The sequence below is a fragment of the Varroa destructor genome, unplaced genomic scaffold, assembly GCF_002443255.2.
Source record: "Varroa destructor unplaced genomic scaffold, Vdes_3.0 BEIS01000002.1, whole genome shotgun sequence".
Classification (NCBI taxonomy): domain Eukaryota; kingdom Metazoa; phylum Arthropoda; class Arachnida; order Mesostigmata; family Varroidae; genus Varroa; species Varroa destructor.
The window spans coordinates 29470218-29483477 of record NW_019211455.1 but is presented as its reverse complement, the minus strand read 5'-3'; the positions used below and the strand labels follow the sequence as shown (position 1 = coordinate 29483477).

Below are 13260 nucleotides of genomic sequence, written 5' to 3'. Positions count from 1 at the left end.
TAGACTGATCCATTTAAGCTGCAAAGTTCCGGCGCGAAAGTTTTATCACGATTAGTAATAATTACCGTTGAGGTTACATTGATTTCAGCTTTAAACTTATTCGGTACATTTAGCAATTACGACACACCTCATCTAACGGTCACGTATAATAAGGACATCACATTATGGTCGTTAATTTTCTATATTATTTACATAGCATGTGGCAAAATATTAGTAATGTATATATATATATATATATATATATATATATATATATATATATATATGTATATATATATATATATGTATATAAATAAATTTTTCTAATTTTTTCTAAAGCATAAAATTTATGAGAGAATTTCACTAGCTTATCTTAGGCACCACAGCGGAGTAAAATGGGTTTCATTTAAACACTCTTCACAAAAGGAATCCATTGTTGTGACGGCTGTGGGGCATCATTATAATCATATTATTCTACCCACGAAACAAATAGTTCAACAAGATCGCCAATATCAAGCCTGTCATGAATACCGGACATTTAGGTGCCTGGCTTTCATGTCCAGCTAATTGGATCACCTAAATGAACGCTTGTAGAAACCGTATTCGAAATTTACGTAGTCATTACTATTTAGCTTATGTGTGACCGTAATTACTTCTACTTGTTAAGCGGTACCTGAAAAATTACCCTTTTTGGAAGTCGAGGACACGTCACATTTACTCAATTGAAGTATTTCGAAGTATCCATCAATGTCTCCGACAAATCAATGCAGGCACAGAATTTCCTACATGTAGAATTACGAAAAGGCCTTCTTGCTAGCTTTTATGAAGCGAGCATTTTATTTAATCTATAGCAGATACTTCTATGCTAAATCGATATATCTCTAGTTCTCTTTTTTTCAACCTATTCGTTATGCCACAAAAGGACTTCGTGTTGATTTTTGCGACTTTACCAACGAATAATGATAATAATAGGAACGAACGCCTTTGAGCCAACTATTCTAGTAACCAGAACAACTGTTCGAGTGATTCGAAGTGTTTCTCATTGAGAACCTAAGACGAGTTTAAAATACAAACAAAAAAATAAAGAATAACAATTATGGCTGAAAATAAAAACAAACCGATATCTTTTCGTGCGACGAACTAAGAATGTATGGGGTACATCGAGGCGTCTAACTGTAACAAGATGGTAACAGTAGTGCTATATAAATATGTTAATAGACATAACAGGCGTCTCGACAAGACTTTGGGGATCTAGTCAGTGTGTCTTTTGTTTGTCCGTTCGTCGTGGCTGCGACCATTGGATGCAAAGCTTCTATTGCCCTATGAATTTGGCCACATTAACCGTTCTGAACGCTGTCTCTTTGAGAAGAGCCCTCTCGTTATCTGTAAGTTATTGAGTCAGTTGTCCTGGAAACCGTCGAGTAACGTTCGATCGGGTCCCTTGAAACGCTACGGACGCTGAACAGCTCGTACTTGCGTTCTTACGATCCCTAAACCTGTACGAAGGCATTTGTTAGGCTACGGTTTTGCCGTAACAGGAACATCAATAGACTGAACACAGGAAGCCAGTAAGAATTGTGCTGTTACTTTATATTTTGCGTGTGTGGAAATCACCCCGTGTTTGTATCGTTAAGAGAACCATGTATAGGCAACGAGACGGGCAGTGCACAACCTGTTGCTTACGGCTGTTGCGAAAGCATTCGAGCCACATTTCTATATATATTTCTTTCTTTCTTTCTTTCTTTCTTTCCCCATGAAGTTTTTACCCCTCTCACCGATTCTGACAAAATCAGATACTTTTTGAACCATAAGGGTAAGAGTTTCCGAAAATGTTTCTTCAGATGACAGCTAAAATCATTGTTAATATAAGACTTTGTTCAGGCTTCATGATTTCATATGTCTACTCTTTTTAGCCGTCTGGCTTCTCCAGTAAACGTACGCATTCTAACTTGGTTTCATTATGTGCAACTTCACAAATTATCGAGAACCATTGGATACTATGCATCTGAGCCACAGCTTGATCTACTTCCCGTACCAACGTCATTAGTAGAGCATACTTTAACTTCTATTCTAAGTTTAATTCATCTACTTGAAAGGCTTACTAATAAGGCTTAGCATAACAAGAGACTCACCAGACGGACTTATTTCGTCACCAGACGAAAGCTATTAAAATGAGCCTATACTCATCGAATGGCGAAAGTTCCGATTCAGAGGAAGAGGACATTTTCGAGCTGCCGGCTATCGCTGATCCGTTTGTGTGGACTAGAGGGAACATCGAAGAGTTCAAACACGAGATCGAAACAAGCAATACTGGAATGCTCAAGGTGAGTTTGTTAGAAACTTTGACCGATTTTTTTTATTGCAGCTTTATATATAGAAAAAGTACTTTAAACTGGAATGTAAGCTTACTGAAGTCACGAGCAAGGTGATTCGTGTCCACCTAGTTATCGTGTCAAATGATGGATTGGAAGTCTTTTCGTACGAATATTAGACGGTCGCTATTGAATAAAAGGTGCACTGCTAAGAAAAATACGAGCATCGATTGATAAGTGTTTGCAGAAAAAGGTCGAGGAAGAGACCCAACCCATAAATAAATAAACTGTGGTTTAATTAAGAATAATGTCAGTTAACAGCATAAAGGAGTATTATATACATTTATATTATTTTCTGAACTTTCACAGGAAAATCAAAGTGTCTGTATGTCAAAATTCGAACGAAATTAAAACCTGTATACCTTCTACTGTTAAGCGATCACGTTGCCATTGCTCCATTATGCTTAACGTTTTTTGCTCAATTCCAATTCACTATGCCTCTGTTCTCGACGGTTTTTACAAAAGGTGTCCAGGAGGACCATTCAGTCAGAGATTGTACAGTTAGTTGTAGGATATATATAGTCGTCTTCTTTTTAAGTCAAAATTAAAATGTCTGGCGGCTGTAAAAAGTAATTTTTATGTCTTTCTTTTTCCTGTATCTGTGAACTTTTTAGTGACTGAAAGATTGCTCATCACGAAGAGGACTGCTTACGTTTATGTGGACAGAGACATGCATAATAGGTGGATTTTAAATTCTCCCAGACATTTACATATTCTATTTCGTCATAAAGCCTTGGTATCAATTCGGGACTGACCTGAACCCATTCAATAGCGCATCTTCAAAATACTTGTTGTCAAAATCTGAGGGATTACATCAAACGGTGTATTTGGCTAAGTGCTATTGTCACACCTAGCAACAATAAGGCAATTTCTGAAAAATAAGAGTCTTGCAAAGTTAGATGCAAATTTTAAGAAATTGTGACGTTTCTCCTGGCATTTACAATTATCAAAGCATAACAAGTAACTAAGTAACCTAAGGCTTCGCATTTAGGAGTAACAGGTTGTATCATATCCTTGGAGTCGTTTTTGGTCCTATTACGGATCGATTAACCGCTTTGGCTGCTCACACTAGAAGTGCAAACAATTTATAGGTATATTGAAGGCAGTACTTGAGTTTAGAGGTCGTTTTTATTATCGAGTATGGGTAACAAGAAAGGCATCGACGCTGGATTTTTTAGGTTCTTGTTGGCAGGGAAGCTACTTCTTTAGGCTGTACCTTGAATCCTGTCTAGCTGCTTCTCAATGAGAGACAAAAACTCACAGCGAATACGATATTTGCGCTTATAATTTGCCTCTTTCCGATTACATATTTTATCTCCCTTAACTAAGACATCACACGTAGACATATCTGTGATACAGTTCAGAAGGCAAATATATTGTGGCCTATCCATTGGCGCCACTTAAAAAGCAATAGTATCACAGAATATATGCTAAGATGTATGTATAAATATATATATATTCTTTATTGGTATGTCGCTGTGGCAGCGTATTAATCATATATACGGTAAAATTAGGGTGTCGCATAAGTAAGGATGATTTCTTCTCCTAACAAAAAATGCAGCGCTTTACTTGGATTCTACAAACAACATAATTTATTATATATTTGTCGTCGTTCTCTGCAACCTTTTAATTTGTTTATTCACTTAATCTAGGCTCGGTGTTGAAGGGTTCGCCCAGTTTCTCCCAGTTTTTCTAAGGCCCCTTTCCCCGTCAATTGTACAGCAATCCGTACAACTATAAGTGGTAATTCGTGGGCGCAGGGCCTATTGAGCATGATCGGTTCAAAAAAACCTTCCACTCAGGTTCTTGCAGGCGACTTTGACAACTTTTGATGTATGCGGTCAGGCATAGGCTTGGAGAAAGGTGACATTACCTTGTCGTCTATCCAGTCCTTTCTGCTGAGCAGTTTCATTCAGTCGATGTTTTTTGGTTATATTCGCGTTAATAGCCCTGGCCCTCTCAAACACATTTCGGTTTATAGAATTTTGCCAGCCCAGAGCTACGTATTTCTTCTTTTACTCCATATAGAAACACTGCCTTTCGTCACCGGTAAAATACCTGTCATTGTGGTTGCATGTTGCTTGCTGCCGGGCGAGATTAAAAGGCAATAATAAGCCGTCTTGGTTTGTGTTCTTTGCTCAGTTCATGGGTACCCAAGCTCCTAATTTTTTAATAAAAACCACAGCTTGAAGATGTCTGGTGATATTTATGCGACTGCAACGCATCGAGTCGATTGCCGGCCGTCTTGCTTTAAAAATGCATTCAAGTAGTCCTCGCGATCCTCTCAATTAATCACAATGGAGAACAAATAGTTAAGAGGAAAAAGAAAGCGGCAATGTTATAGAAGCAGTTCCGATTTATACTATAGCCTAATACATGACAGATATATATATATATATATGCAGATACATATCAATTTGACTTAAAATAATTAAATAGATACCGTAATATGAAACATGCGCCCCCTCCGAGAAACACCAATTATTTCCGTTATTAAGAACTCTATCGTAAATCAAGAATGGATCGGTAGTACGCTACTGGTCTATATCAGACTTTTGATCACAAAAAGCAATGCGGGATTTTCTCGCTCTTTTTAGCGCCTTGTGCTAGGCTACTACGTCTTCCGCATTCGGGCCAGAACTAATAATACTCAGAATTTTAATTTTATGTCCTTACGGTTCAGGTCTGTAATAAACCTCTTTAAAAATGCTGGGTGCTAGGCTGTTCGAACAGGATAAAGACGGCCAACTTACAGGCCTTTGATATATTTTCTCAGGTATGCAATGGGGAGATTTTGACAGTTCGAATCCCAACGGCCGATGATGGCCGCTACATCTATTGGGAGTTTGCTACGGACGATTACGATCTGGCTTTTGGTGTCTCCTTCGAATGGAACAAGTGTCCTGATCCCGAAGTAACACTTGATGTTAACGATTCGGAAAGTGAGGACGATGACGATTTCTGGGATGATGACGAATACCTCACAGATGTGGTAAATTTATCTGGGCAAAAATGTCCTTTTCGATTCGGTCAAACCAACTAGAAATTAAACTAAGCGCGACTAGTGATTTTTATTTACATAGTGTCAATGACTTGAATTAGTACGCAGTCTCATTAACTTACTTATCTGTCGTATTCAGATCTAGAAATGCTTCCGAGAATGCAAGAAACTTTATTTTTATCTTATTTAGTTTAAGCTACTGTAGAGAAAAAGGGGTCACTCAACATATTCAGAGCGGTTTGAACAATTTTACTGCGTGAGCCTCATTCTTTACTTGCGATGAATCCTGCATAAATAGCCTTAGCTTTCAACATAAAAAACCTGCATTAATCAGTATCTCAAACTGACGAACCATAAACTGTCTAGCCTAGGTCAGCTTTTCATACAAGTTGTAGAAATAAATATGTGTGAGCATACAGTATTTAAAAGTAATAAACTCTCATAAGCAAAATTATGACGCAGCATTTATTACTGATCTTTCAGAATGATATAGAAGCTCCAAAAAAAGAACAGAGAACCGAGGATCATCCGACAAGTGTCGTCCTACCTACCTACCGAAGGAACAGCCACCAAGAGGTGATCATGGGATCCCACAAGTATCCCGGCCGAGGTGTTTACTTACTTAAGTTTGATAATTCTTATTCACTATTCCGGACGAAGATTGTCTACTATCGTGCATACTATGGAAAGTAACTGGACGTGTATCGAATCCTGCAATGTTTATGCACCACCGTTCACAGGCTGATTATGCTTACATAAGTCCAGATTTATATATCTATAAGGAATTTTTAGTTTATAAATTCATCGCATGATGCTTCTGTAATAATAAGAACAGAACCCGATGACAGCCCGCCACCTTCCGTCGAAAAAAGGTTAGGCAGCAATTGAATGCGACCACTGGCATTCAAAGTTACTGTTGTAGTTACTGCTGTTACGGTTACTGGATTTCCGTTTGTTACTAATTAAAAATGAGTATCATAGGCTTACCGGCTATTAAACTCAGACTGCTTGGTAAAAATACGGGAAACTTGCTTAAGCCTGATGATAATTACTAGCGCTGATCGTATCCAATGTTAAATGAGCTGAATCACAAGCTGGCTCGTATCTCGTTCATGTCTATTGAAATGTAGAGACAATTGTTGTCATTGAGATAGATCGGTTTGAAAGTATTGACCAAGTTCCCAGTCTATGTAGACAGGGCCACGAGAAAATTGTGCCATCGGGAGTAAGGGGACATAGGCTAACAAAGAGGTTCAGGCGTGTCCTTCAAATAATGTTTGTCGCGTTTTCCGTTCGATCATTGAACATTTGAGTATGCATTTTGTATTAGCAACCAACATGATCTTCTTAGTAAATCAATAGCCCAAAGCTGTAAGACAACAAGGCGCAATGAACAATGCCACCAGACGGTTCACTAAATAAAGAATAAAAAAAAAAAAGAAAAAAAAGATACGGTACGAAAACGTGTAGCAATTTGCATTAACTGCTAATATAATCAAAATCACTGATTGAATGAACAGATAGAAGCTTTTCATACGTTGGTGCGACGACGATGTTCATTATCGTAGCTAGCCTGCAGGCAATGTACCATCAAGTAGGAACACAAATAGCTTTACCTTTTTTTTTTTTATCGTTCCTATATTATGTATGTTTGTTCACTGTTACATAGAGTTAAACCGCTAGTGAAGCAGGACGAGACATTTATGCCCTGTTCAGGGTCGACCCTATGTAACGAACCGTATACATTTCCTTTGCGGGTTAGAAGAATGGCGTTTTGAATAGGAGAATACACCCGTCGTGATCGTTCATTGATTTCAAGCAATTCATGAATTAGCTAAGATTATAAATTGCATTTACGCGGCCATCGACTGATACCTCAGTATCATGAGATTTGAATAATTTGCTGAAAACTAAAAGCCTGAGTGTCCCATAAGCTGACTAAACATCCTGAAAAGAAACGAGATTTTTCATGGCTTGTCAACATGTCGTTCGGCATGACAGACTTCTAAGCAGAATTGCCACAGGTGTAATGTTTTTTTTTTGTGTATAGGTAAGACGAAAGCAATGTCCCTGTGTCAATATTTGACTAGCTCCAGGAGGTACGCTTCCGCTTAGACGTATCGTAACACATGGCAGTTTGCCCACGGTAGGATTGGAAGCGTCTATTACATTGGAGAATGCTTAAAAAAGACAAGATGATTGACAAAGATCTGTATCTATATGGGCCATTCACATAAATGCGAAGAAGTTATCTAACAGGGAAAGCCTAGCAGACGAAGGAAAGTCGTCTCTATATGCGACTTAGCCAGGCTGCATATGGCGACAATGAGCCGTCGTAAGTGGCCCGTGTCTTCTCCCATATATATACTTTTCCCATATATACTATTATACACTTTTCCCATATATACTATTATATACTTTTCCCATATATGTGTTTTTTTTTTGTTTAAATCGCTTAATAACTAATTCCGTAATCAAAATAATCGTGCACTAATTTATGTTCATCATACGTCGGCAGAACCGGCTCCCCGAAACGATCGTTCCTTTCTTTGCCTTTCCTTTTCAGTTTTGAACGGTGTATTCCTTTCGAAACAAATCGAATCATATAAATATCACAACGAGCTGTGTATATTTATGTGACATTTTTTTCATCCTTTCTATAAACGCGTTTTAGGCGAACGATAAAATCGGCAAGCGACTTTCGGCTAAATTATATCATTCAGTTTAAATAATTATGACGTGCCGTCGTCGCTCATTCCAACTGTTTTTTTTTTTTTTGAAATAACGGTGTGGACAAGTTCTTCTAGAAGCCACCATGTCCGCGAAGAATCTCGAAAACTGCTTTAATAATTTTTATAGTTCTTGGCTTGTAAGCTTGGCTGCGTGAAGAACCACTGAAGTGAAAGCGATAAGGCTGCGAAAATTGAGCTCATACAACAAAATACAAAGAAAACTTCCATCGACTCTAAGCTGAACACTCGGTATCACAGACGTTGAGTTACGACTCTCATATGATCCCAGTTCTAGCTGTTAGCGGAATTAAGGTCTGCAATATCACATTCACAGATCCGTATTTGAAGCCTCGAAGCGCTCAGCTCAGGACTCCTTACGAAGCTACGCTAAGGCATGCGCGTTCCATTGCACGTGCCGTATTTCTAGAGAGCTTCTCCTAAACAACCAGATGAACTGTGGTTAGGAGAATAACTACGAATCAGTCTTACTCCGAATCCGAGTCGCTTACGACGATGCGCTAAGGGCTATACGAGGTCAGTGTCTATCAATCGAAGTGGGTCAAGCACATCTGCGCTACGCGGGGAATCATCCACTTTGGAAAATAACTTCTAATCTGTTAGATCGATCGATGATCTAGGATATATAGCACCGCACTGACCTTTTATCCATGTTCCGAAATGATGCGAAACACGCTGTGATGAAGAAACAAAATGTACTATGAAAGTAAAATTCCCCGCAACAGCGCGCCATAGTCTTTTCTCAACGCTTCGAGCAGAACAAACCTTGAAGGGTTATTATTTACAAACAAGAAAATGTTATACAAAGAAATGTTCGGTAACATCTGTAATAATACTTAGATGGCAATGATTGTGAAGCATCTTTCCAAGAGGCCCTATGAAGTACAATGCATATTTAAATTCATATATATTCTAGTCTCAAGCGTGAATCCGAAACCTCAAAAACTGCTGCAAACGGCCACCACCACCTCGTACGGTCTTAGAAGGGAATATTTTCAGAGGCAGCTGCATATATGGTCAACGTGTGATCTTATACTGAAGAACGTCTGTAATAAAATACAGAAAGCACAGTAGGAAATTTTTTATGTACATCTCATAAATATACACGCATTTCTGTGTCGAAACAGATGCGTAGCTCACTTTTATCTGTGGACAGCTAACAAGTTTATATTTTTTAAAATAGGTACCATTCTAAAGATTGTGTCAAATATTATGTCTGAGGATCCTGGTTGTTGAATAATCTTACTGCTGATATCTATCAAAGAAAATGTTTTTCTCTGTAAGAGAAAAACTGTTAAAGGCCCGCATGTATACTACTATCATCGCCCAAACCTATAAAAGAGAAGATTTAATTTTTTCACTAGATCTTCGTATCTGTAGGATTCATTAACATCATTCAACCATGAGATCCATAGTAGAATAATAATAATCGCATGTAGATTTCTACCCTCTTCAGAGTAGGCGGGCAATAGAAATTGATGACAAAGACGGAATTTCTAAACTTATGTAAATACAGAATACCGACTTATGAACCTGCAGATGACGACAATTCTCACAATGCCCCCATGACCAATCAGTCGCTTACATGGTACCGAATGAATGAAAAACTCACCTCAAATCTATTGGTTGAAGGACCTCAGGAAAGCCGGAAGAATGTAGACGTTCAATGGTCATGCTCGGCAGTTTCACGTAAGCTAGTAGCCGGATTTTTAGCCCAGTCTAATATATGTGATCTTTAATAGTACCTAAGTGCTCCTTTTACTTTTTCTTTAATGTGCCTTACAATTTCATTTTTTACCGCTGAACATGTTTAATACAAGCGCGAAGCTTAGGCTTCATTTGCCACAGAGTAATCACACCCTGAAGAGGACTAATTCGTTGGTGATGTTATCGAAGTAGTCAGTTACTCAACTTAGTCCTTAATTAATATAGATCTTTTTGTAATATCGGTGACAAATACAAAGAATAAGCTAATCGGCCCTAACAATGTATCAACTATCCGGCCCCCATCAAACCATTCACAACCGTAGGCGAACACTATGTAACTGTACATGCTTGGTTTTGTAGATTTGTCTCACCTTCATAGCTTCAGTGCTCCTGCCGTTTACTAGGAACGTCAACCAAAAATGACTCCCGATATAACAGTTCAACCTCTATAATACATCAAAATGCTTGCTCTAAAGAAAAATGTAGGTAGTACCACTTATTCAAAGTATCTATATGAATAAACATCACAGTTAACCCTAGTCTGAACAGGATAACAGAGGTACACAGAGTTCTTAATCGGCTGCAAGGATTTGGAAAGGACACGGCAAGGAAAGGCAATTACTTTTCAGGAGTTTAAATCTATGATGAATCCGTCTACGAGTGTCAAGATTCAACTAGCACAAGCAAACACCACTCATACAATTTTCGATAAAGATAGGGAGACGTAGAATTACATATATATCCCAAGCTCCAATACACGGTAGAGCATCACGCTGACCTATTTATAGCACATTTAGGTCCAAACAGCTAGCGTAAATTACAGTTACATGTATATTAAAGAACCACCACTTATCTTCATTCAACTTCTCCTTGATAACACCCACAGAACTGTGCTTCCAATTAAATTACTCGACAGAATTAAACACAAAACAGTCTTCCAGAAAGAGCACATGGTAATCAAAGGTTCGTCACTGCTCTTGAGGGAAAAGCTCACCACTATAACTGGATCACACAGACACTAGAAGACAATTCCGAATGATCTCAACAAGGACCCCGTGGTTCTTTAACTGGGTACTCAACAAACCGGTGCTGAATTTTTTGCTCATGCGTTCACTGCTCCATTGTCTCCCTCAACTGTGGTTGAAAGCTAAAATATGAAAATAGAAGTTGATATACGAACAAAAGTATCAACAATGTCCCTCTACAGTTTTCTAAAAAAGTTCCCTATATTCACAGCCTTTCAAGCCACTGATATTACACTCATACGTTAGCGTGAAAGTCAAACATAGAAAGAATATAGATAGAGACGTTCAACATTAATATCCAGAATTGCCATTGAAAAATTTAGGAAAATTGCAATGCTCAGGATCGACAACGTATTAGATACCTCAGCTATTGATATACTTTCGCGGCGAACTTCCGCAAACCGTATTTCGACTAAGTCAACACAACACGAACTGCGAGAAAAAGTTAATCAAGGAATACTATAACTTATAATATATAACGACTGGACACATCCGGGGGGAAGATCAAATGGCGCTGTCGGTCTCTACGTTGGTTGCGGCGCAGAAACTAATACACGCACTTCGTTGAATTATAGAAGTAGTTGACAATCGAAGTGGATCAATGCTTGGAGCGTCATATACGTTATCCCATAAAGTAAGCAAGCCGCTAGTATCCTGTACTAAACACCCATAAAACTGTTTTCTTGTTTTACAAGGACACCTATGAGACTCTTTAAATAAGTTTCTATTTGGCAGAAAACCATACATACTATCGAGAACTCTAGGAGTTATCGGCTATTAGGACGAGCTGACTACCGTTGACAACAGTGAGGAGAGACACCTCAGCTGGTCAGAAGAAGCGGTACACCGTTTAGAATGGTTTAACGAAAATAATGGTGTAAACCAATGCAATATGAAGTAAAACTATGTGTAGTTTCAAATAATCAGCAAACGGAATCACAAAATGCTCGAGAAGAACTGCCTCATCTGTGAAAGCCCCAAATTCAGAGAAAGCTAATAGACCACGTTTGTTCTTAAACCTTCTGCAGTCCTACTCCCCCTTCGTTCGACGGATAACTGATGTATCAGAATCGCGTTATGAGTTACTCTAACCAAAGACATGATGTGACTGGACCGAGGAAAGAATTAAATCTTTCGAAAAAATTAAAAGCAAGCGGATCAAGCACTCGGTATCTTACGGCCCAAATAAAATGGTAACAGTAGTTCAGATGCTTCACCTTATGATACGTTTGGCATCCTGTCCCGCCGTTATCCGGATCGAACAGAAGGACCTAAGGCTATCTACTTACTAAGAATATTAAATGAAGCAAAAGACGCTCTAACAATGCGTGTAGTATGATCGTGAAGCTTTGGTTACTAAAGAGGGCATTCGTCGATGTATAATCTACCTGCACAGAAAAAATTTACATAAGTTACGAATAACAAGCCACCATTATTTATTTTTGCCTCCGGTAGAACAGTTCTAGGCTTGACCCCCCGTCTCACTCACAACGTTAAATATTGTCGCCCTCACGATTCACATATAGTATCGAATATGGACGTATTTAATATCGTGCATCACCAGGGAACAAAAATCGTTTTCATAGATCGATGGGAACCAACACCAATCGCTTGAGAAAACGTGGGACCAGAAATTCAAGAGGATGAATATGCGCAAGTTCTATTCAACTTTTACCGAAATATGGCAAACTACAAATGTACTTCAAAGCACCACCCACGGAATGCTTTAGCATTTATGAAGTTACTTTTAAAGGCCATGAAATCTACATAGCCAAAAAATTTGGACACAAGGGCCACATAAAGGATAATTGAATACAGCTAAAATGATAGCTCGTCAGACGAGGTCTCAAAAAAGCAACTCAGAGTCGTTCAACCTGTGTGAAGCACAGCGACACCTCACCAAAAGCAATAGCTCATTCATGGAAGGTTTTGCATCGCCATAAGATCGTCTACGTATTGAGCATACCGCGCTACTTCAAAGCTACTACCTACTAATTTTAATATACGTTTTAAAAATGATTTAAGTCAAAAAAATAATAACTGAAGGCAGACAGCTGCACGAATCGAATATCTTAAAATGCTCGTCTTGGACAATGGCGGGTAACTCGCTTCTGGAAGAAAAAAAACTATAATTTATAAATCTTCCTTCTGACCGCGCCAAGTTTAATGGAGCTGCCGAACGAAGTGGAAGGACAATAGTGGACCATTTTGAGAAAAATAATGGAAAAATTTGGAATTATGGAATGATATTTGAGGCACACGCAGAACTACTATTTAGACCCTGAAATCTACCATTAAACCAGTAAGTTTAGAAGTGGTGACTCCATTGCCACATGGATATTGGAAGACATATCACCCCAGAAAAAATAAAGTACTGCCTATATTCATAAAATCGTAAGACTCTGAAACTTCTCATAAAATCAAAT

The 13260-nt window shown here is 38.5% G+C and overlaps 1 protein-coding gene across 2 annotated transcripts; it reads left to right on the top strand.

Annotated features, from left to right (window-relative positions):
• The first annotated feature begins 1388 nt into the window (after positions 1-1388).
• On the top strand, positions 1389-7367 carry LOC111245005 (Golgi resident protein GCP60-like). Of its 2 annotated transcripts, none has more exons than XM_022792691.2 (4): positions 1389-1547; positions 2136-2303; positions 5128-5343; positions 5836-7367. In XM_022792691.2, exons 2-4 carry the CDS (start codon positions 2151-2153, stop codon positions 6043-6045), a joined length of 579 nt encoding a protein of 192 aa, XP_022648426.1. In that variant the 5' UTR covers positions 1389-1547; positions 2136-2150; the 3' UTR covers positions 6046-7367. The 2 variants fall into 2 exon arrangements, with proteins under 2 accessions (XP_022648426.1, XP_086836753.1); XM_086980627.1 differs by lacking the exon at positions 1389-1547 and adding an exon at positions 1588-1792.
• Positions 7368-13260: the final 5893 nt, after the last annotated feature.